Below are 24,819 nucleotides of genomic sequence, written 5' to 3'. Positions count from 1 at the left end.
CCATTCCAGAATGTCTATCTGTATGAGATAGTTTGAATTTAAAGACTGGGTTTTTGAAAATTTTTCCAATTAGTTCATCTAGGAATACTTCCTATTTTAGAAAGCCTTTCCACGTCAACCTCTCACGGACAGTTTGCAGCAAGCAAGCAAAGCAGAAGCGCTGTTATTTGAACAAGGGCGCCACGCAGTGTTGGGCACGGATGGAACACAAAGCAGACAAGCTCTCCTCTGCCCTCCCCGGGTAAAGGAAACACATGGCCATCATTACATGGAACGGGACGCCTCCCCATCTTGGGATTTCTGACAAAACAGAACGCAGTGTAGCGCTCAGTGTAAGAAGGAGAAATTAAAGACACCTTCCCTGCTTCGTGCTGCAGCCTGAAATGTCAACTAACTAAAAAGTACTTGAAGCAAAACAAAGTAGCTGTGAACTCCATTACATTTGCAGCAAGTAATTTTTGTTCAAAGCACAGGCAGAGAACATGATTTGTAGCTAAGCCAAGAGCAGATGAGTATTTGAGGTTGCACCTAATAATCAAGACAGTAAACTACTTGTGAGACTATTTACAAATTTCGACCTGTCATCTATTTTCCTGCCAATATCAAACCCTTCTGCAGGGTTTTCAAAGGAGTACAAAAAAAACTTTGGAAGATATTGGAATACAATGACACATTACTTCTAACTAGTTATGCAGGAAAAGGGCAGGAGTGGCAGTGTGAACAGAAATTATGTAAAATAAGCAAGTCTTTCAATCAGTTAAGTTACAATATTGTACATAAGGGTTCCCATAAGAAACTAGACAATACCACAAGCAGTGGGAAAGAAAAAGTTTATCCAGAACAACTGACAATTTTGTCAATTTAAAAGTTGTATTAGATGTGGAACAAGGAAACTTTCTTCTTGAGGAAAAGAAACTCCTTTAAAAAGTGAAAATATTTTAACATTCAATTTCAATAATAGTTTCTCCAGGAAGGATTTACATAGCTGTAATTTATAAAACAACATTTACAAAAAACCAACAACCCATTTTGCTCCTAGGCAAGACTCTTCTAGTTTCCTTTTGACAGCATTTTCACATTACTAAAAGGGACAAGAACTTTTATTGAGATATTTACATTCATGTTTTAAAACCCATGTTCATTGTCACATGTAAATGAAATGACCCTCAGTACAGCTATTATAGAAAAAATCTGGCATTAACCTTAACTTAAAAAGCTGACAATCATGCCTAGGTTGAGTGATTTTTCTTCTATAAATTCACAGTAGATGAAAGAGTCCCACAAAACTTTAGCAGTAGATAAGCCTGAAATTCCCAGGCTTTTTGAGATTAGGGTTCTCTAAAAAATCCTCACACTCACCCAGTTGGCCCCATGGTCCTTGTCCTTCAGCTTGGGTTGTGACTCATTTCTTTGTAGTCCCCCCTTTCCCAGGCTGCACATGACTTTCCTAAGGGAGATGATTCAACTTGAACTCATTGACAGTCAGCTGCTGCTGACAAAGGGATTCATCCCAGCTCCATAAATGCCCTTATGGCTAAATCAGGTATCTGAGCAGCCAAAAAGACCACTGAGTACAAACAAACATGCAGCTTCCTGAGTATGACCTGTCCATGCAGCAGGCTGCACTATGGACTTGGGAAGATGGAGGAAGAGACAGAACCAGAGAGCTTTGGTCACCTGACCCACACCTACAAGTATTTTAGAGCTGGCTCATCTCAACACTTGTAGAGATGTTGCTGTGCAAGTCTATACCAAGTCAGGCCTCACTACTCACTCTTTTATCCAATCTTCCCAACATCTTAACTCCCAGCTAGCTTAGGATGCCTAGATGAAAAACATATCTTGAACTGCTACAAATAAAAATCTATATTTTTCAATAATAAAAATGAAGATGTGTGGGAGCAAATTGTTCAGAGCCACAAAATACAACTGCAAAACATATTAAGGTTTCATTTCCAAAATGCCATTTCAAGAGTATCCTTCCATACCTAGGCAAACCATGAACCAAAAATGTGAAACAATATAGAACCTTTTTAGTCTCAGTACCTAGTTCATATATTTGGGGAAACCTTTTGTTGACTGAAAAACTGCCCTCCAATATTCTTTCAGAAGAGAGTTGCTATAGAATTATTATAGTTCTGTCTTCTAGCTATGCCAGCTCAAAGGACTCTCACTTAACATTAACAGAAGCTGCTTTTCCTGAAATGAACCTAGCTCCCAATTTATGTTTTTCTCAACAGCACAAATACAACTGCAACATTCCAAAGTATTTTCACTTCCATTAAAGCAGGAGTTGCCATAAATCCATCTTATTCACACAGTTAAGTAATTCAGAAGCCTCAAGCAACTAAAGACAGTAAAACAGAAATCCATAAACAGAGCTAGGTTCTTTCTGGTTCTAGTTTTAGATAAATCACTATAGGTTTTAATGCATTTATATTGCAAACACATTTTCTCTTTAAGATTTAGAAGACAGAGCAGCATTTTGAGCAAGGCAAATGGTGGTTTTACTGAGTACTGAAGTTCTCTTAGAGTAGACAGTGCTTTTTGCATTTTACTTTTATCTGTTTAGTTCATTCATCAACCTGCATTTGTGACAATCTTTCACTAAGTTTTGAGGTTTGGTTGGGAGTTTCTTTATGCACAAAACTGTCAAGAGCAAGAAGCTGCCATATCCCATATTAGAACACAGTAAAGGGGACAGGTTAATCCAGACCAGTCATATCTTACCAGCTCCCCCAAGAATATTCACAAAAAGTTTTGGGGAAATGACAACCCAAATAACCCATTTTTGGCACATCTTCTCAGTCTTCTTTTCCCCTACAAGCTTCAATCAAGTTAACTAGTGTGTTTAAAAAAATAGAGATTTCATTCCTTACTCAGGCAAAGGTTCCCATTAAAAGTCCCATCAGAAGACAGCTTTTGTAGGACTGCAGGATTTCTCTCTAGATTTGAATTCCAGATCTCCCTAACACTGAGCATGACATACACATGCTGTTCTTCTTCAATTACATCTTCAGGACCATGTTGAGAAAAAAGTTGCAGTAAAAAGTTGCAGATTTTTCAATTGCACAGTATTTTGTCACAAAATTCTCAAATACTTATTTCATACTTGGTTGATTGCTATCAGGAAGGCAACAAGGAATACTAGATTTCCACAGACATAAATGGTTAACACAATCTGTTTAAACAGACGACCCTGCAAGAAAAGGGGAAGAAAAGTCATAGGACAGTCAGTCTTTATTGGTTTAAACAAAGAACCCCATTTCACAGTAGTTAGTTAGCAAATTGTGACTCACCTCTGCTTCTGCAGATGTGAGTGACTGCAGTATCTGTACTCTGTCATCCTCTATCACTTCAACTGTTCATGGGAAGAAAAACAGAAGTCAAGTCTGCCCTTAAGAGGAAGGGGGGTTTCATTTTTGTACTGCAGAAGTCTTGATTCTGTGACTAAGTCTTACACAGCATCAAATCTGAAAAGGACTTGGGAGTTTCATTTGACATTTCAGGGCCTGTTACTATCACACTCACAGTACAAATGAAAAATTATACTGGTGCTGACATACAAAGCAAATTCTGAACAATGAAGTCGAAAAACATTTTGTCTTTTGCTAGACTGGATAAGCAAAACACTGAGTTTTAAGCTAACACCTCTTCCTTTTGTATTTTAAGATAACTGGATTTCATAAGAAATATTTTCATTAGCCAACATGAGAACGCTCATTGACCAAACATTACAAGTTAATTTCCCTACTTCTAGGAAGTAATTACTGCAGTTAAATTTAAATTCACATCTTTTCTAATCTCTCTGTCCCCACACGCCACCTTAAACAGACTCTTAATTAATCAAACTTCTTCAGTTCTGCAGCTGTCTCATCTCAGCCTTAGACCCAGGTCACTCACATGTGCAGTCACCTCCTCTCTGTGACACCAGCCAGTGAATATAACAATTTCTAATTAATTACTACCCATCTCTTCCCTAGACATATTGGATTCAGGATTTCATATTCCTTCCCCAGTCAATGAATATGCCAAGTAGTCAAGCTTGCTCCTGCAATAACAGCTATTTTTCAACATTTAAATGAAGATTAAATCTGCATCAATTAATCTGGATTTAATATACCCACCTGGGATCAAAATTATGGCAAAAAGTAATAAGAGTCTCAAAATATTTACATATTTGCACACTTTAGCCCTCTATGAACTGTGGTTTGAGAAATGAGAAGCTATTATTTAAAATGGCATGAAACCCACCCACTCTTCTAGAACACTTGTCTTAAAAACTGGTTTTCTTCCATATTCATTTGTCTACAGAAGATACGACACTACTAAAGAGCTACTCCCTTTCAGCTTCTAAGTGAGAGGCCAAAGAACACCTCCTGAAATTCCATCCACACTGGTTTCATTCTCAGCAAGCAAGGAGACAGCAGGAGTTTGCTGGTGTGTACCTTTACGAACGAGACAGTAGCTGTGTATTTCCAGAAGAACATCAGTACCAACATGCCAAGCTACAAAGCCAATCATGGCATAGGTGTCCCATGGGTCTGGCAGGTCAAGTGCTGGCAGATCCATTCCCAAGAACATGGTCACAACTAGTCAGTAAAAACAAGATAGAAAACACAATAACAATGCTGTGCCAGTGTGCTTTAAAAATTCTATCAATGCTTTTTCAATAGATTTCCCATGAATTACCTAAAACTGCTTGGGGAACAATGTTAAAGGAGTTCACACAGCTGAAGGTTGCTGTGAGCTTTTTGTGGGGGGATAGGGGGCTGTTTTGGGCTTTTTTGCTAGTCACCAAAAAAGCTTAAGTGCTTAAGGTTACTGTGGAAGCTCGCCTCTATTACTAGAACTAAACCCAGCTTCAGGATCTGTAAATTCGCATTCAATAACATTGAACTATGCTACTGTAAGAACACTATTCTCACATCTTCCAAGACAAAAAGAAATTATGAAGATAAGAGTAGGTCCTCATTACAGAGGAATTTCAGATTTGTCAGTAATTCCTTTGGTTTTAAAGTCACTTTTTCTCTCATTTGTATCCAATGACCCCTTAAAACTCACCAAAAAGATGGCCAAGAAAAAGGACCTTCAGACATGCCTGGACTGGATGTACATAGATGTTTCAAATGCACAACTGCCCAGCAAAGGGCAAAGCTTCTTTAAATCAGTTAAATGGGAGTTACTTCTACTCACCAGCTAATATTCTAGCTGTTGTACCAGTACTCCAGTGACACCAGTTAAACAGCTGCCTCCTACAAAACAATGAAACACATTTTATTGATTACACCATTGGGGGAAGGGGTCAGAAATCAAATAACATCTTTTACTTTCAAACTGTAAAAGCTTTCCATTTAAAGAAACAATCACATTTAATTCCTGTGGCTGTAATTTAATGAGTCAGCTGTACCTTGGTGCATGACGAGATGGTCTGAAACCTGCCATAAGTGGTTGAAAGATGCTCAAAGCCATCACAGCACAGCCAAGATAAGGATGAAAACCTGCTTGCTAAACAGAGGACATTTTTCTTAAATATCAGATCTATATAAACAGAGAGAAAAGACACCAGAAAGTTGCAAATTGCATTTGTTCTTGTATTAGTAAGTTACAATGGAGCAGCATTGGCAGAGGCAGCAGGACACAATAAGGTGCCCTACAGCCAGATGGAGATTGTTTGCCTTGGCAGCAGACACACTGGTATGTCCACTCCAGGGATTGTCTCACATTTCTGCTACATTGAGAAATTCTACCAGCTGAAGAGCAGACTAACATGACTATAGAAACCACAGTCCAAGCTCTCCAGCCTCAATCCCGTGTCTCCAGGATAGACCTACTTCATAACTCATCCCAGCATGGGTCTTCTCTTTCTAGACTTTCTAACTTCTGATGTAGCCTTGCATCAAACAGAATACAGGTGAGAGCAATAGGTATAAAATCTCTATCAAGCTACTGCTCCAGACTAAGCTTATCACTCACTGTTATGTCTAAGTTCACAAAAACCCTCATTCCCAGCAGGTTTACCATGCTAATGTCAGCCATCACATCCTTACTGCCCTCCCAAGAACATATTCTTTAAGGAAGACCAAAGTAGTACATAAAGAAACTATGAGCAAAGTTATTTAGGAGAAAGAGGGAGGAAGGAAAACACCAAAATTTTTCAGCTGTAGCTTAAAGGAGACAAAATTCCTCTTCTGGGCTGCCAGAATTTGAAATCAGTCTATTTAAGAACAGCCTTCACAGAAAATTGGTTAGAAATAGTCCTAATACTGGCAGTGGACTTCCTCATTCTTTTAGTCCCACCTTTACCTTTCAGTTAATAAACAAGACAAAATGTACACACTTACTTGGCTCCAGCCTCCTCGGTATACAAAAGGCAACACAAAAGAAATGCTTGTAAGCATGACTGTGGTCAACATAAGCATACGATGCACCTAGAACAATACAATATTAAAAGACATTAAGAAGACCTACAGTTAAAAAATATCCTTAATCTCCACGTTAGACTTAACATTTACTAGTAAAGTAAGTGAACTTCTGATTTTTAATTGTTCTACTTCATAAGATTATACCAGGTTTAGTCTATTTCCTGGATGTAGTAGGTTTATAATTCTGCTTGCAATAGTGCTAGAAAATACAGCTGGAGATAGGTGGAGATTTTGCCCACCTGAAACCACAACTCCTTTCCAAATAGGAATGAGTGAGACCAGACAGGTTTGAAGAATCGTGCAACAATAACACCGATACTAACTGTGGTAATCCAAGCAACAAACATTAGCGCTCCTGAAAATAGAAAAAACAAAAACAACCCAACAAGGTAAACAATAGGTAACTTAACTGCACACAAATACAACTTCCAAGTCTATGTAATTGTTTAGTCCATATGCACATGTTTAGAATTTACCAATAATTAAAAACCTATCACCTGGTTCAGGTTACAGCTTTATAGCCTTTAGCTTGCTAGAGAACAGAAACATCCATGCAAAAGAAAAACATACTTTTCCCACACAACACAATAGAGCAGCTCTGGCTACTGCACATTTCCCACATGCTAATACACTTTGCACACACTGATGAGAGAAACCATTCTATCACCAACTCAGACATCAGAGGATGAAAGATGACAGTGCTACAATCTGTGTGACAAAGAATGAGTGGCAGTTCAATCATGGACCTGTACTGAAGTCCAGTAGTGCGGGAGAAAAAAATTCCCATTAACTTCAGTGGCCCTAGACTGCCAGGTGAGTGGTTTCTCATTTCAAATGGAGCTAAACCAAAAATGCAACTACTTGAAACAGAGATAAAGATATAAAGTCTCAGTTTTAAATTTAAGGGAAAAGGCAATGGTGGGTTCATTTTCCTGGGCAAAAAGGATCTTCCGACACTGTTCTTGAAACGAAAAATCAGGAACCATGCTCCGCCACCAGAGTATGAGATCTTGCTAGCCAACAGAACGTACAACGCAAATGCAGAAACACACGAGGGACTAACCCTGCAATATAACCCTCCAGTCTCAGCAGCTCTAGAACTGGGAGACAAAACCAGAAACTGCAGCTTACCGTGAGCCTTGATGAGCCGCGGGGCGCGGGAACCTCCGATATCCTGAGGCAGCCCTGTGACGTTGCACAGTCCATTGGTGACCAGGGGCTGACGGCGATGTTTGTATATGAGTCCACCTGGGCAGGGACAAAGTGATTTATTTCTTGCTAATGAAGCCACTGCACTGGTGTGCCCATTCCTCATCCATGAATTCAAGCCCTGTTGTGACCACTGCACATAATCATACACGCTAACACACAATATGGTAAGAATCTAACATCATCTAAGCCATCCTGCACACTTAATGTGCAAAAGACAACTCACCCAGCTACACAAGATGCAACATATATGAGTAAATTGCAATAACTTCCACAAGGAAGCCCATGATCCAGAGAAGCAGGAAAGGTGATTGAATTAAAGGCCTCAAGCTTGGAAACCTTAGTTCAGACACCAATTCTCATTTAAGTCATATCTTACAGAAGAGTTACTAACTCTTTTGGAGCTGTTAAAAGAAAAGCAACCTTATGTAAGTCAAGTTTACCTTCACTGGCTTCCCCATCTGCCAGAAAGATGTAGTAACTGGTATCCAGATTAAATCTCCCTTTATAAGCAGGGAGACGAATCCCCCTTCTGAAAGAACATTGAAGAAGACCATCTGCAAGCCTCCAGGACACATCTTCAAGGGCATTCTGTAAAACAGGAGATCCTTAAATACCCAGTGTTTTCAGATTGGCTGAGCAATTGGCTTAAAAGTAACCCTGCAAAAGACAAGTGTGTCACTGATATGTAAAGAAAAAATGTAAATTATCCAGGGAAAAGGGATCCTTTCTGAATTGGCGCACAAGAGGTATGTCAGTAAGTCAACACAGCAACTTAGGGTTTGAACTTCTCACCCATTTTTACAGCCTACAACAGTGCTTAACTCAGGACATACCAGTTGCATCTGCAGTTCTAGCAAAGGGACAGACTTTAATAGGGACAAAGTTTCTACAAAGACTAAGCTCCCACCATATGACTAGGTTTACAAATTAAATTTAGACTTCAAAAGTTAACACTTACTAGGAAGTAAGAGCCCAACCAGTATCATCTTAGAGAATTATGGATCCACCTCAGTATTTACACTTGCTGTGCAAAACAAAAGCACAAAGCAGCAGCATACCTTACTCCAAAGCTACACCTGTGAAAGTGTCTGAGCTGTTTTAAAACACACCTCTGAATCCAAGAGAGGATGACTCCGCTCCTTCAGATGGGCAGTGCTCACGTGAACGTGGTGATCCACATTAACACACAGATAGGCATCATCACCACCCTGCAGAGTCAAAAAGAAAAATATCTATAGCCCAATAAAAAAACACCACTGGCAGTCCTCAAAAGGTCTTTGATTTAATATAGGCAGCAAGACCTGACAGATTTCTGTAGTTATCAAGCTGTTATTCCCCATTTTCTAAGCACATCAGTATTATTACTGAGGATCCACACTAAGTCAAAGAGATGACACATAGAAACACGCATTATGATTCACACTCCCATCCCAGAATAACAACCATATTATCAGAAGTTTCTTTATTTAAAATTTATCAAATTGACTAGACAAGACAGAGATGAATGTTGGAGCTATTTAAAAATCCACTCCAGTTACAAGTTTTTTTTTTTTACAGCTGTGCAGGAAAAAAAGGATTGTTAAGAACCAAGTGTTCCTGCACTAGGGAGATAAATGTAAACAGCATCTCCTTAGTGCAACAAGCAGTTTATGTATTATGCATTTGTCAACATTATCATCCCTTCAATTTAACATAAGTCAGAAGTATCTTTCAACATTTTTAAGCTTTTGTATAGGAGTAAAATTCAACGATCAAATGCAGATGGTTTTCTGAACAACTCTGTTTCAGAGAGGTAAGATGTTTTTGATAGGTAGAGATTGATTTAACCAGGAATTTCAGACAGTTATTCAGTCCTGAGCTAAAAGTCAATAGTCACATATAAGAAACAACCTGTGTTTTAGCACTATGGGAGAGTCACACTTTGTGTGACATCTGACAGTATTTCCATTTTCCATATGCATTTCCATTCAAACTTGACAAACATCACAAAAGCAACTATGGAAAAATAAAACACTCACCATCCACTGGTCCTGGGAAAGCGCAAATGCTAAATACCCTTCACTTGGACCACTCATTTCAATAAAAACTGAACTCCCCTCTTGTTGGAAGGATAGAAAAAAACATGAGGCACTCCCAGGATCACAGTTTGTAGGGTTCCTAATGCAGAACTTCGTAATTCCACAACCTGATGCACTAAACTAAATTAAGCAAACAAACAAATTGTGAGCAATGAGTTTCCATTCTCTTCCCCCTTTTTACCCATGGTAGAAAAAGGCATACAAGGAACAACATCATCTGTGTCTACACACCAATCCCTTAATCCATGTCTGCAATTACCCTAGGACTACTAAGTAAAATGATGGTGAATTCCAAGATAAACTTGAGTTGAATTTTCACTTTAAAGACATTACAATATAATAACTTTGAAAAGTCAGCAAGAACTTCAGGAAAAAAAATAACTTCCTCTGGTCTAATATTTAGAGAGGTAGTATCAGCTGTAAGATGAGAAAGAAAATAAGGGTCCTACAGCTTTATGCCTGCTTTTTAAAGTAGAAACTCCACTAATACACATCGAGAAAATACACCAATTGTAAGCCACAGTTATCCTGGATCAAACAGCAATGCTTGCTCAATCCATTCAAGACTCAGCAACAAAAGTCAGTAACATAGATTAACTCAGAAAGGAAAGCTTCTGAGCTTGCAGTTGCTAAATAGGAAGTTATTAGTTAAGAGCAGATTAAGTCTTTTCCCATCTCTCATGAGAAGTATGCATAATACTTTCTGATCATTGATTTCTAAACTTTCTTTAATCTTCTCATGCTGCACACAGGTGAGAACATTTAACCCTGCAAAGTTCAGGGAACTCACATAAAGGTAGCTGTCATGTTCTTAGCCTTAGATATCAAAGTTACTCATCCACCATCTCTGCTTTTCTGTTACTAGGCTGTATCAATGCCATCTTATTAAATTCCATTCATCACAAGCATTAAAGATTGCCTGATTTAGCTTTAGCATTACTTACTGGCTTTGATATGTAGGAAACCGGCTGTGAAGTCGACACAGCCTCTGATGTTGCATGCAAAGGTGGTGTTGGGGACAGCACATCAGGCTGAGAAACAACGGGACCCGGAATTTTCACCCAGAAAATCCTGTATTTCTTCACAACTGTCGCTCTTAAAAAACACAACACACACAGAGTAATTACAGTATATATTTTTAGTTGGCTGTTACTGTAAAAAAGAAAGGAAAATAATCTATAGTTCTCAGAAATTATTTGTAAAAACCTCATCTCTATGGAGATCTCTACCATTTTAGGGATTGAAGTAGGAAAGTACCTTAAATCTTAGAAAAAGAATTTTAAAATATAATACCAATCTTGGACAGAATATAAGAAACTTTCATGCCTAGGGCATAGATTAGAACATCAGAGAAGAGTTGCATTGTTTCCATCCTGTAGTTCAGAAAAACCTAGTAGTGTAACAGGAGGGTATACATATCATTTAGTTAGGTACAGCAAAGAGAAAGATTCTTAAGTGTATATTGCAGGCATGAGAAGTGAGAAGGTAGCCAAAGACTAAAGAAACCAATCCTCAAATCCCCTTATATTCTCCCTAGGAGAAAAAAGGAAAAAACAAAGGAAAGGGGAAAAAAAAAAAAAAAAAAAAAAAGGAAAAAAATCACCTTCAAGCTCCTCCTAAAAAAGTATCTGCATTAACACAGACTGCACCAAGTAAGAGGTGTTGACTTTTCAGGTCATTGGACCCAAACACTTTTCAGTTGCTGGACAATATTTGACAGACAATGGTACAGGTTTACCTTATCTGCATTTTAATATATTTAATTAACATAAACCCATACTGGTTTACTTACAGAAACTGTATGTGTTTTGGAGCAGCTTCAGGAGCAATCCAATAAACTTTTATGTCTTTCTTTTTTGCTTTACTTGTGTGACTGACAGCTGAATTCTGAAAACACACACATATCAAGAATTACACAGTGCATAAACATTTTGTTACTTAACACAGTCAGCAGAGGCTGCAGCTAAATCCTACACAAACACTGCAGCTACACTGCACTACCCCAGTGTAAATGGCTTTCCCCAGTCATGATCAGCTCAGGTGAGGTGTAGCACAGCAACTTACTCATACTAACAAACTTCAAGACTTAAAGAAAGGACTTTCAAACCAGAAGATTCCAGCAATGAGCTACAGGTCCCTGCAGCATTTCATACAGAAATAGTGAGGTCTTTCTTAGTAAGGAAATGCTCCATGTTTGAACAAGAGGATCAAGAGACAGAACAAGCCCCTCAGTGCCCACTAAATAATTGTGAAGCACTGGACTCTACCTTGGTACGACCACATGTCAGCAGCTGAGAACGTCTCCGGTCAGCTAACACAAAAGATCCAACTGCAGGCCTATCCAGGTGCTCTGCATCCCGGGCTTGGATGAAAAATCCTTCAAAATCTGGTCCAGACAGATGAACTAAAGCAAGAAGAAGAATAAGAAAGTTTACTTCCAGAGGAAGAAGGAAGTATTTCAACAATGACTACCAGACACTAATTTTACAAGTACTGAATGATGGTCAATGGATTAGCTAAACAAGATTCAACTGCTTAGATAAATCCAGTACAGAAAACTGAGGAAAGACATACCATAATACAAAGAAACAATAAATTAAACTCTTCAGCTGTAACTGACACGGTACCTTCTATGTTGTCCCCTGGTTTAAATTCAGTCCCATTCACGGTAATGGTGTGCTCAGGTGACAGCTGAGGAGAGCCACTATGACATGGTACCATGCTACTACAGGCTTCTCTTACTTTTCCATTTGGATAGCCAACCACAGATGCATAGAGGCAACCAAACATCCAAACAGCAACAGCAAAACCAGGCAGCTCCATCTGTATAAAATAAAATTTACAGGCAATTAAACACAATAAATATTTACATTACAGGTCACCATTCCTTTTAGGAATCAGTTGAATGGTAGAATACAAAACCACGTTCAAAAAAAGCATTCATGAGAAGACACCACTCCCAACTTCTGAATAACTTCTGCTTCTGATAACTGCCAGACATTGTTAGAATGTTCAGATACCATATTTCAGGCCATCTACAGGCTGTTGATGGATCCCTCCATCTACTGGAGGGATTATTTCACTCCATGCATTTTGACAGCACTTTTTTTTTAAAAAAAAAAAAAGTCTTTTGCCAATCCCTCTCCTGCTCTCTATCAAAAATAAAATTCAAGTTCCTTAGACATCCACACAGGACAGATGGATCTTACAACATGCTTCACAGATATATAAAGGTCAACAGTATTGAGCAACTACACAGCTAGTATCAAACTCATTTTTATTAATCATAGCTTCAAATTTTGCTTCATTACAGACTGCCTGTTGTTTCCACAACCCATGTCTATTTCCTCACAGATGACAAATAATTCCCCAGTAACAAGTTCTTCTTTCTGCAGGGAAACTAAAGTTGCCAAATGCCAGAAATAAAATTTATACGTGCAAGAGTTAGAATTTGGTATGAAGATTTAGATAAAGAAATATGTATGTTTGCTGCAGACAAGCCCAAGATTTCTTCTTTGAACTCTTCCTTTTGGATATTGGACCTCTGGACAATTAGTCAAACCATGGATTTGGCTTGTCATGCTCTCGTCAAGGGAACAGCATCCATGAAAGACAAGGGATAGAAGGACTCCAGATCCTCAAACAGTTATATGAACCCCTAACCTCAGCTTTCATCATGCAATGTTTTGCCCCACCACAATACTGTTTTCATAAAAGCTGTGGCAATTGTTTTGCTGCTCCAGTAGCATACAGGGCTTACAGCTGTACTGTGGTTTACAGAACACCTCAGCCAACAAAAGAAAGCATTTCCACATCCAAAAGGTCAGGAGAACAGAGAGAAACTTTCTTTCAGTCCTTAGGCATAAGAAGTGAGTTATCAGCTCTGGTGGAAAACAGACCAGGCAAGTAGGCCTGCCTTCTGGAAGGGCCATGCCCATTTTGCAACAAGTGATAAAATGTATCAGGTTATGAAGTTTCCTGACAGCATGGATGGACATGAAGATAAGGAACACACAGAGCCATTTCAGACTGAACTCTCGACACCTAAAAAGCAGCCAAATGAAGACAAGGCACATCATTATCTTACACAACAGGAGTCATCAACAAGAACTCTTGCAAAGTTCTCATACATGGAAATCCCCAATTTTCAAGGCAATGATATATTTGTACTCCTCAGCAACTTTACACCACTAAAGAGACGAAAATCAAAGGTAACAGTGTGTTGAACAGTTAGGTTTCAAGAACTAGAAAACCCTAGTGTCTCTCAACACTCCACTCCTCCCAAATATTCAAGATAACATTATGACCATATCTTTAACTTCTAGTTCAAGTATTTCCTTCTAACTGATTTTTTTATACCTAAGTTAAAGATGCCCATAGAAAGCTAAATTAGTACAATTATATGTACCAGAGAAAATTTCAAAACAAGAAGAGATAAGGCTGCATATCACAGAGACAAGAAAAAGAGTAGGGTAGTATTCTGCTTTAAGTAGCAGAGGATGTGGTAGGAATGTAAAGGAAACAAGACACATCCTTGTCAGATTCAACTGACTCAAAAGCTGACAGAAGAAAAAGATTAAGTAGAGATTAATAGAATTCAAAAAAAACCCCCAAAATCTGAAAAAGATTTGGATAAAGAGAGAGCAGTAAGTTACTTCTTCCCGTGCTGAAAACAACTCTACAGACCTGCAGGTAGCCCTGGTAGCCTAATAGTTCATAAGTACATTGCTCACACTCCAACTCAGGATCTCTTCATAGAACTTATCTTCTTTCAGCTGTTTAACTCCATTAGCTGCCTAGTGTGAAATCTAAAACTAACTTCAGAGAGGAGAAAGAGATGAGACAACAGTCAAGGCAAACATACTGCCAACTCAGAGGTACAAAACTACCATTGACAGAAATTTCCCCTGAGCACCACCAGACAAGAGGGCGAACAAAAAAGGAAAGAACCACGTGAAGGAGAATAAGCTATATTAATAAAAGGGGTTTATGACACATTCTTTAGAAATAGACCCCTACAAAGGGAAAGAAGACAGTGTTGCTGTCCAAGAGTCACCCTTCCTCTCAATTCATAAAAAGAGCTTGAGATGTCCTCTTCTTCTTAGTTAAAGGTGGTCATATCAAGACAGCTGGATTGAGCAAGGACAGAAAACATATTCATAATAATTCACTACTTTTAAAATATAAACACACAAACCCCCCCAGGCACGCAAAAAATACACACCTCAGCATTGTGTTCTTTCTAGGAAAGAGAATTTCAAGGGCATAGATGTTTCAAAATTATTTTTTGTAACAGTTTGAGTGTAGGTACTTACCATACAGCCAGTCCTTCTGTTACAGCAACGAAGCCTGAGTAAGACTGCCATTGGCTCGTTACTTGTAGTAAAACAATTTATATGACTTTGTAATATCTTCTATTTGGTTTGCATCTAACTGTATTAACCTTTACCATATCCAGGAAGCTTATCCAAAAAAAGAAGCGCTACACACACAAAAGAAAGTAAGGTTTATAAGAGAATCTTTACTTCAGGTGCATATTTTATACAGCTTCCCCCCAGTTGAGCTGAAATGCACGAAGCCATAATGAGACACTGACCCTGCAGCTTCCTTTGCTCTTTCAGACACTCCCCCAGGCCTCAAAGAGTTTCATACTAAGTAATTACTTCATTATCTTCTGGTGCAGTTAAGGGCAGGCAGGTAGGAGAACCTACAACCAACTTTTGATACCTTCTTCCTCCAAGTATTAGCTGACATAAATTTGCAGCATGATTTTAAAGCTCATTATATATTTACTCCCTATCAACGAGGCACTTTCTTTTAGAAGAAGAATAAACAATTTTTAAAATATGGTAACCTTTTCTTTTTTCCATATATCTCACCAAGAACGAACAGGAGTCAAAGATTTTGCCCTGTTCATTTGTTTGCTTTAATGATTTTACTTGGGCAGCTGCTCTGCGTAGAATCTTCATGGCCCCAACCTTGCAAACTTTTATCTATATGAAGAGCTCAAAGGGAGACTCATCTAAAAACATGTAGTTTGTTATCCCAACAAGTAACTTCAACTACAGCACGAGCACATAAGTCACAGTTACCATAGAGCCGGAGCCTATGCACGTTAAAAAGAAACAAAATACAAAACCAATATTCTCACAACAAGAAGCAAAAAAGATACCAGAGGAACGTGGGTGGCATGGCTTTCAGATAAAACAAGCCATAGCTTACCTTGACTCATTAAGGCACACAAGTTTAGGAGTTCTCTAAAGCAATTCAGAAATCTTGCATAAAAGGCAGCATCTACACAGTGCCCTAAAAACGCCACCAGATTTTACTTTGCTTCATACCTGCTGCAGATGCTCTATTGAGCAAACACACTTTCCAAAAAGCTTGCAGTACCCACTTCGAGCACTCACTGACATCAGTGTAAGCAAAGCACGACTGCAAAGGCTACAGCAGCTCCTCAGCCCCGCACGCCCTTGCCCCAGGGAGCCGCGCTCTCCTCCCCGGCACCGCTGCAGCGGAACAGGGCGAGGGGGGAGCGCGGCCGAGCCCGGCAGCCGCTCCCTCAGCTCCAGCCTCGCCCGCGGCCGCGGCGCTTTTCTGCCGGCGGGGGCGGCCGCGCGCGGGGCCCGGGGCGCGGAGAGCCCGGCCTGGCCCGGGCGGGGCTCGGGGCGGGGCCGCCAACGCTCCGTGAGCCCGCCCCAGGTGCTGAGGGCCCCGGTGCCGCCCCCACAGCCGGGAAGGTGTTAGGGCGTCATCTCATTTCTTTCCAGCTTCCCAACGCCGGCGGTCTGGATGGCCGTCCTGGGTTAACAGCTGGAGTTTTACTGAGAGATCGCCCTTGTCAAAGCTTACAGAGATCATCAGCTGTGCTATCCGTGGAACGAAAGGTGGTCACATCTACAGCCTTGCTAAGTCAGGCCTTTCTTATCAAGAAAGCAAATAAATACTGGCTGTAACCGGGGCTTTGCTGGCTGTAACTGCAATTGCTTACATAGGCTTCTCTGACTTCTGTAGTGTTTAAATCACAGTTCTCAAATGCTCATAAAGTGACCCAAAAAGACAATTACTTAGAAATCCAACAGTAATTTTGCCCTCCCACATCATAGAAATATTGTGTTTGTGTTAAAAAACACCTTTACTGGAGAGCTGTAGTGATTCACTTGCTTACTAGTAGTTCAGAGCAGTTTTAGAGATCCTAGTACTATTAATTTGGTAATATTTTCTAAAAAAATAGTAACTATGTACTAAAATATGACAGACTAGGAAATGCTCTGTTAGTGTTCACTCTTTCCTCAGTTTCCATAAAAGCAGCATTAACCTTTAGAGGTACCCTGTGGTAACATATTAAAAAATATATTTAACATGAAAAACAGTAAGGCATTACTTTGCCTAATCAGAAAAATTATTTGATTGTAACTTGTATTATCTTGCTCATGGGAGTTACTGGGAAGCTGAGATCTCACTCAGTGTTCAGTAACTGAAGAAACATAATGCATATGCAATAGCTTGAAGTGAAAGTGAAATATGTCTATTTCCCCCTAGCTGGGGGAAAAAATAATTCTGTTTCCAACTACATTCATAAAGTTCCCATATATGAAAGAGTTTGATAGAATTGCAGGCCTAAGTACATACATGCTTTATTATGTGCCTGTGTGTTTTTAACTAATACAGGTATATTATTAGTAAGACAAATAATAACATAAATATATTTACAGTAAGGAAACTGGTGACCAGAGGGACCTGTATTCTTGACAATATTTAGGTTCACAGAGTATAGTGGAATTAATATACAAATATTTTAAGATATTATTTTAGGGTCTTGGCTCATTGACAGAATGGGGTATATATGTCTGAAACATTATAGTATATATAAGTATATATGGAAGTAATTTCCTCACTAAGACTCATGAGAAGGGATAAAAATGCAAGCTACAATTCTGTTGGAAATCATAATCAGAGTTTAAGAAGAAAACATCATTTTTATGTGAATAGTAAAGAGGGTAAGGGAGGGAATACTGTTTTGCTTATCATTGCATAGCTACTCTTTAGCTATTGCTAAAGAGCTGCAAAGCAAGAAAACCAAGATAATACCAAGAGAACCAGGCAGAAGAAAAGCCGACTCTGTAACTACTGGGTACAAGTCCCCACACTACTGCATGGGCAATCATCAATCTGTCTGGAAGGGCTCTTTTCAAACACACCAGTCTCCTTTAAAAAATAGTAAAATCAATAGTTCTGCAGCCTTAATGAAAATGTTTCTATAAAAGGGTACTGCTTGCTAATTTGTTAAGTGTCATATCCAGTACAACGTAAACAGAATGCATTAGGGTATATGAACTATGAAAAGTCCACAGCTGCATCTTCTTTGTAAAGTGTACTGCAACTGTTGTTAGTGTTAGTGTTCATAACAATTCTGTATTTATTTCAGAGCAGATGTTCTACCTTAACCAAATGAGATAGAGACATAGAGGGCTGGGGGTGGGTTTGAGCCTTCCTGCAAGCCTGAGAGATAAAGCTGTGTAACCTATTCACCTGTGTCAGAGGATGAGACATCAATGGCAAACGAATGGAACAACATCTAACATGAAAAGAAGCTGATGAGGCTTTTTGCATGGTTTATTATAGGCACCTAAAGAAGTAAGTGAAAGCTTATAATTTTGAAAGCAACAGGAATCTTGTAGAGGAGACTTCATTCCAAGTTAATAAAGAGGAATTTCTCTTGCTTAAGAACCAAGAAAGCAATTAAGTAAATATATATAATTTTGGAAATTAACTATTGTGCAGTCCAGGGTTTATATTGATAGCTATCCTAATTTTTAAGCCCAAAGCTATATGGAAAACAATAAGCCATTGAAGAGAACCCATATTACCATGTGAGTCCTTCTAATCAACTTTCCTCCTAGGTATTAAGCTCACTATTCAGCAAAACTGTGGCATTTTAGATCAGACCTTGTTCAAGTTTCATATATGTGCATTGAGCTCAATGTTACTGACAAGTTATCATCATAAAAGATCACTGGAGTTCAAATCAAGTGATATGCAAAGAAGCTGCATCCCTACCAGATTGTTTTGATTATGGATAACTGGATCAAAGAATTTTTTGTTACTAGCATTTCCTATTTTGAAATATTGAAATATGTTTGAAAAAGTGCATTGGAGTTGGCTAAATACGTGCTGGATACTAGGCTTTCTCTGAAGAGAACAGTCCTGGCACCAATATTTACTCACCTCTCTCTTGTGTAAACTACACATACAAAACCATACATTTCAAGATTTTTCAAGCTTTCAGCATTTTTCAAGCTTTTTGGCATTATTGTCTTAGTTAAAGATTTATTAGGGAATTAATGACAATATTGTTATATTAGATATAAAGAATTCTTCCTACCAAATCAGTTTGTGTATGGTGGGGTTTTTTCCTCCCAAAGAGAGGAGAATGTTGAGTCATTGAAACAATCCTGACCATCTAAAAGGAAATAAATTGTGATAAAGTCATAATGTAGGATGAGATTTTCTTTCTCCATAATTAATAATTTAGTTTCCCTTGAGCTTTGGCGCTGTTTCATACTTACCTCGTTTGCCAACTTACCGTTAATTTACAAATAAGATTAAAGTATTCCCCTTATGTTCAGAGATGTCCTTCTACTGTATGCATTTTTTGATTCTTTACTAATCATATTATTTTTAGAATTTTTCTGTGTCACACATAAAATTTAGACTTGGAACCATATTTAAACGAAAATATTTGTTAACCTAGAGGTAAAAGGCATTTTACAGTTTTCAGTCAATGACTGTAACAAGCCACCTGGTGGCAGTAGCCAATCAGTCAAATAAGATTTGCCAGTTGACTGCACAGAAACCTGCTTTGGTTTTGCATCTTTATTCTGACTCAATAGCTGAAGTCCCTGCCTCACAGCTTTCTACCAAAATATGTATCGACTATGACTTATATAGATTTTTTTAAAAGTACTTCCTCGCTTATCTGACACTAAATATTTTCATTGGTTCCCTGATATCAATTTGAGACAGGTCTGTATGGGTGTTATGAGAAAATTACACACAAACTGTCACCCTTCCAAGAGCCTCCACTTATGCAGTGCCCAACACACATAAATTGATCAAGGACTTCAGTAAAATCATTTCACCCTATTCAAGTGATGTGGGTCAGTGCTTTGTCTAATGCACACTATCAAGTTTTATCTGATGAAAGTACTGCATTATTAACTTGAGTTTTATATATTTGCTGACCATTCCTGTGATGCTTTTTTAAATTATTAATTTCATTATATCAGCAAGATGTGATATGTTTTTATTGTTCTGCTTTACAGGGAGCAAAGAGCTTCTTGGCAAAGGCATTGACCTCTAAGTGCTTCAGTGTAAGGAACTTTAGACCTGATTACAGAATTCATAATGCCAAGCTAAGATTAATTGAAATATTGTACAACATTCTCTCACATAATCAATTTCTTTGCCAGCCAATCTCAATTCCTCCTTTGCCCTCCCCAGCTTTTTTCCTCTGCCCTTTCACTTGGATTAGGAACTAATTTTCCTACCCTTTTTCATCTCATCTCAGAAATCCTTTCTCAGACAGCCCATTTCCATTTCTTCACCTTTTCTCAGCAACTCCTAATTTGACTCCTTCATGGATTTAAAGGCATTCTTTGTTCAGACCCAGCATGTCTGTGGGTTTGCAGTTGCTTTGGGTTCAAGCACAAGCAGTCCTGCTGGAGGGATGGTGCTCAGCACTGTCAGCTGTAGCAACATTCCAGTCAGCACATGTCCAGTGCATCTGTGGGGGAACCATGATGTTTGAGTACTCCCCATGGGAAGGGGGAGTACTTCATCCTGCTCATGTTTAATATCTTTTAAAACAAATGCTTGTGGTAGTCATTCATTTGGTGAAATATTTTCCTTCTGCAATATATCACCCCATGTTAGCCTGTTCAAATTCCCCTGGCTTGAATTCTGCCTGTGCTGAAAGATTACAGAGCAGGACTACAGTTCCCAGCATTAGCTTTCAGATAACTTAATGTAATTATTTCTTTACTTAAAAGTCAGATATCAAATATATAGAACAGAAAAATCAGTTGGTTACCATTTGAACTCAAAGACCTATCTAGGTAAGATTTAAGGATTATTATTTTAATGGACCAGGAAAATTCATTGTATTCTTAGTATAGTTTGATATATTAGGAAAGAACATCATAAAGGAGATGGAGTGTGCAAGAGACACTCTGAATATTTATTTTTGAGGAGAAAGTAGATCTGCTTGAGAAGACAAGCTACAGTTCATTTAGGAATAGATCCACTGAAGTCTTAAATCTCAGCATATCTCACTAGTATTATATGGAACAATTGACAGGAAGACAGAAGTGGTTCAGCACACTGGTATGATAAGTTCTCCTTCTACAACAAAACTTGGCCAGGTATATGTGAATCAATTTTACACTTAACTAAGTTAAATGGTACAAGAATATAATTCAGATAGTTTTATTTGCCAAGTCCCACGTTGTCAGATTATTAATATCAAAATAATGTGATGCTATTAGCCAAAGCACAGTCAAATGTATCTTACGCACTTATGTGAAAAGCTGCCTTTAATGACATTTTATACGGTCCTCTTTAAAGATATTTGCATTGAATTTTCTATTAAAAATTAAACCTGATTAAAAATTAACTTTCCATAGATGTTAGAGCATCGATTGTTTGAGTCCACACAGTAAAAGCATGGCCAAACTGGAACTGAAAACAAACCCAAAATGTTAATCTTTGAAAGGTCAAGCACTTCCCTACATGAAAGGCCAGTAAGGACAAACTAAATAGAGAAGCTAGGACGTGAACCTATCTCATATGATTTCTGACTTAAATAGACATTTTATTCCAGCCCATCATTTATTCACTGCCCACCAGGCTATTGCAATCTGTTTAGCCATTTAGAAGGGACTTTTAAAAAAAAGCTATAGGTGATAACATCAATGTTCTCATGAATGTTTTCACTCAATACTAGATTCCAATACCTAATTATGTTCGAGAACATATCCAAATTTCTGCTGAGCATTTAACTGTCCAAGAAAGCAGTTGTTTTCAGTTACTGTATAGCAAAGATCTTACTCAGAAAAGACTGAAGTTTAATCAAACTGCAGAGATACACTTTTCAAGAAAAGGAACTTTCTTTCAAGTTTGCGTTTCTGGTTGAGAAATCCCCATTAGAAAACAAAAGCTAGACAGGAGACCCAACACCTCTTAAATTTCTTATTGTTGGAACAATAACACAGTGCTAATTCATGAATTTACAGGGCATGAGTGTAGAGCATTGAGAAGAAATGTGCTCACTTTAAATTTTATGAAGTCTCATATTTCCTGTGTGCAGGCCAAAGGAATCTGCTTTTAATTTTAGTTAGATGTTCAGCTAAGTTCTCTCTGTGCTAGTTGGCTTTTATTGCTGTTATTGGGGACTGTTTTTCTGTTACTAAAAATAAAAAACTACTGCCACCATATAAGTACTCCAAGCTCCCACACTGTGTTTTTACCCTTTAAAAGTACTTAGAGTACATTTTACCCTTTAAAACAGGCATAAGCACTATGACACCACTACTAGGATAAGTGCTCTGTAACAACACTGTGCTGTAAAACAGGAGGAAAGAAAAGAGGATCACTAGGAAGGTGTATGTAAAAGGACTGAAGAACTCCAGTATGAGTAGATTTGAAACTGCTGCAAAATTATTTCCTGATGATTAATATTGATACGGTATACACTCTTATTTTGAAGCAACAATTGATCATTTCCCGCTGTGGTATATCATAATCACACACAGAGAAACTGCAAACAAGATAAAATGGCACTGTGAAATCAGCCCTTGGATGCCAGTGTAGTAAATGCTCAGTTGGTGTTGGCTGTGTTCTGGACAAAAGTGCAATGCTCAAAGGTAGCACTTGTGCAGTCATGTTTTGCTGGCTTCCATACAGAGGAAAAACTGCTCAATTGACATGTGCTAAATGAACACAGACCCCAAGTCTGTAAGGGATGGGCCAGCAGAAGAGATGATGGCGCTGGAGAAAGAGCAGACTTCTCTAATCCTATTCCTGATTACACTTCATCAAGAGACCTGCAACATTCATTATCTTTGAAACAGCATTTTTCTTAATATTGAATTGAAAGCCAATGAAATTATACTAAGTGATTATAAATATATAAATTATACCAATTATTAAGTTACTTCACAGTACCTAGGAAACTTTTTTGCTGTACTGAATCAAGTCCTTTATTTACACTTCTGACATCTGGCTTAGCTACATTCACAAATGATGTCAAAATAACTGTCTCATGCTTAGTTTCATAATGATTTTTGTCCAAGACACTAAAACAAATTCTTTTTCATAAACCTGGTTTTATTTCAAAATCTGTCTCAATGCATAGTGTAGAGGAAAGGTGCCAATGCAAACTTAGTATGGGTAGGGTGAGTTTCTGTATGGAGTAAGGAAATCAAAAGAACCACATTTTAAAACTTAGTAACAGGAGAGAAATTGTCTTCAATAATGCCCTTTTAGTTCCTATCTTGCTTTTCACAAAGTATTCAACATGCACTTTAGGGTAACTATTTATGCAAAGGACTTGGCTACATAGGCATTATTTGCTCTCCCTCTCTTAGAGCAGCTCTCTATGGAAGCAGCTCATGAAACTTTAAATCCCAGCCCATTTTCAGTATGTGACAGGACAACAGCAAGCCTAGAAAAGACACTTGTGCAAGGCTCTGTGGCTGACCAGCTGCAGTCACTTCAAGCTACTGAAGCTTGCAGAGGACCCTAGAAAAGAGATGGTCCACATCCCTTTCAGTTACTTCAGTTGGTTTTGTTCCTATGACTTCCATAACTGTTGAAGCTTCCTGTATTTCCCATTCCTATGTTGTATCATCTTTTTTTCTGGGACACATCCAATTCAGAGGAAACAGTCAGCATGCCAGGAGAGCCAGAGTTCTGCTAAGTGCAAGTCTGTCCTGTGTATGAACACAGGCCTGCAAGCTGACTAAAAAATAAGAGGGCTGGAAAAGACAAGGACAATAGAGAGGGAGATAAACATGATTTCACATGTCTATTTCCTACTGGGCAGGAAATAGACATGTCAAATAACTCAGATTGTAAGTATCACATCTGAATCATATCTGAATGACCCTTGATGAGGTGACTCTTAAGGGAACTGCACTCACAGGGGTGCTTTTCCTTTTTGCCCCATTCTGTTTAGGAAACCTAATATATGTCAAGGGCATACAAGTTGACATATTCACCTACACCAACATGAAAACCTTCCTCAACAATACCAGAAAACATTAACTGTAATGAGGAACAAATAGATTTCTTGACATTTTCAGAGGGAAGAGCAAATGAAAGAGAAAATAAAGGAAAAAAGCTACCAAATGTTAAAAAAAACCCTTCAGTTTGAAATGGGTGGAGGTGTTTCCATGAATATCAAGACCTTTGGACTTTCCCTAAATGCACTGTAATTGGCTAAACACCCTTCAGTAAAATACACTTATAAGGGTATGCATGGCATGGCTGGAAGTAAATGGTTAAGCCTAAATTGTTTTGTAGACTCCTTCCAATTTCACAAAATACATATGCCACCTTCAATAACTAAAAAAGAAAAAACAAACTCGGTATAACACAGTGACTGTAAATTGAGAAGCGCTTTTTTAAAAACGTATTTCTAGGTAATAAAAATAGACTGACCTTCCAAAGCTGCAAGGCTGACCTTTACACTGGGGTGCAGTTAATAACTTCGGTCGTGAGAGGCCTGGAGCAATTGTTCCAGGTGTTCTGCAATACAAAGCAGTGGTAGGGGCTGAGTGGTGTCAGCACTTCGGATTACAGTATGCTGCAAAACAAGGCGGCGGGGATCTGTTGTTCTGGTGTGTGGGATCTTTTAAAAACCATACTACCTCTAAGTCAAAGACAGATCCACGGAGTTTGTAGTCTTGTCCACACACTATATATAGCACTTAAACTCTGGCTGACATCATGTTTTTTTCAGCAGCGCAGCCTATCAGGATGGAGCCGGCCGCCCGGCGCCGGGTGCCGGCCCCGAGGCAGCGGGGCGGGAACGCTGAGGGAAC

At 38.6% G+C, this 24,819-nt stretch overlaps 1 protein-coding gene across 5 annotated transcripts; it reads right to left on the bottom strand.

Annotated features, from left to right (window-relative positions):
• Positions 1-825: 825 nt before the first annotated feature.
• Positions 826-24,801, bottom strand: FRRS1 (ferric chelate reductase 1). Of its 5 annotated transcripts, XM_064720488.1 has the most exons (17): positions 24,646-24,801; positions 24,437-24,523; positions 12,343-12,538; positions 11,983-12,119; positions 11,508-11,602; positions 10,660-10,867; positions 9,656-9,835; positions 8,747-8,845; positions 8,078-8,225; positions 7,557-7,673; positions 6,665-6,780; positions 6,345-6,431; positions 5,411-5,508; positions 5,197-5,255; positions 4,449-4,592; positions 3,300-3,361; positions 826-3,199 (listed from the first exon to the last, which is right to left on the bottom strand). In XM_064720488.1, exons 3-17 carry the CDS (start codon positions 12,536-12,538, stop codon positions 3,107-3,109), a joined length of 1,839 nt encoding a protein of 612 aa, XP_064576558.1. In that variant the 5' UTR covers positions 24,437-24,523; positions 24,646-24,801; the 3' UTR covers positions 826-3,106. The 5 variants fall into 5 exon arrangements, with proteins under 5 accessions (XP_064576558.1, XP_064576555.1, XP_064576557.1 ...); XM_064720485.1 differs by lacking the exons at positions 24,437-24,523; positions 24,646-24,801 and adding an exon at positions 16,057-16,300; XM_064720487.1 differs by lacking the exons at positions 24,437-24,523; positions 24,646-24,801 and adding an exon at positions 16,057-16,294 and having other exon boundaries at positions 10,660-10,810.
• Positions 24,802-24,819: the final 18 nt, after the last annotated feature.

This window comes from Zonotrichia leucophrys, chromosome 8 (genome assembly GCF_028769735.1).
Source record: "Zonotrichia leucophrys gambelii isolate GWCS_2022_RI chromosome 8, RI_Zleu_2.0, whole genome shotgun sequence".
Classification (NCBI taxonomy): Eukaryota; Metazoa; Chordata; class Aves; order Passeriformes; family Passerellidae; genus Zonotrichia; species Zonotrichia leucophrys.
The sequence above is the reverse complement of the archived record's forward strand: the minus strand, read 5'-3'. Positions and strand labels throughout refer to the sequence as shown.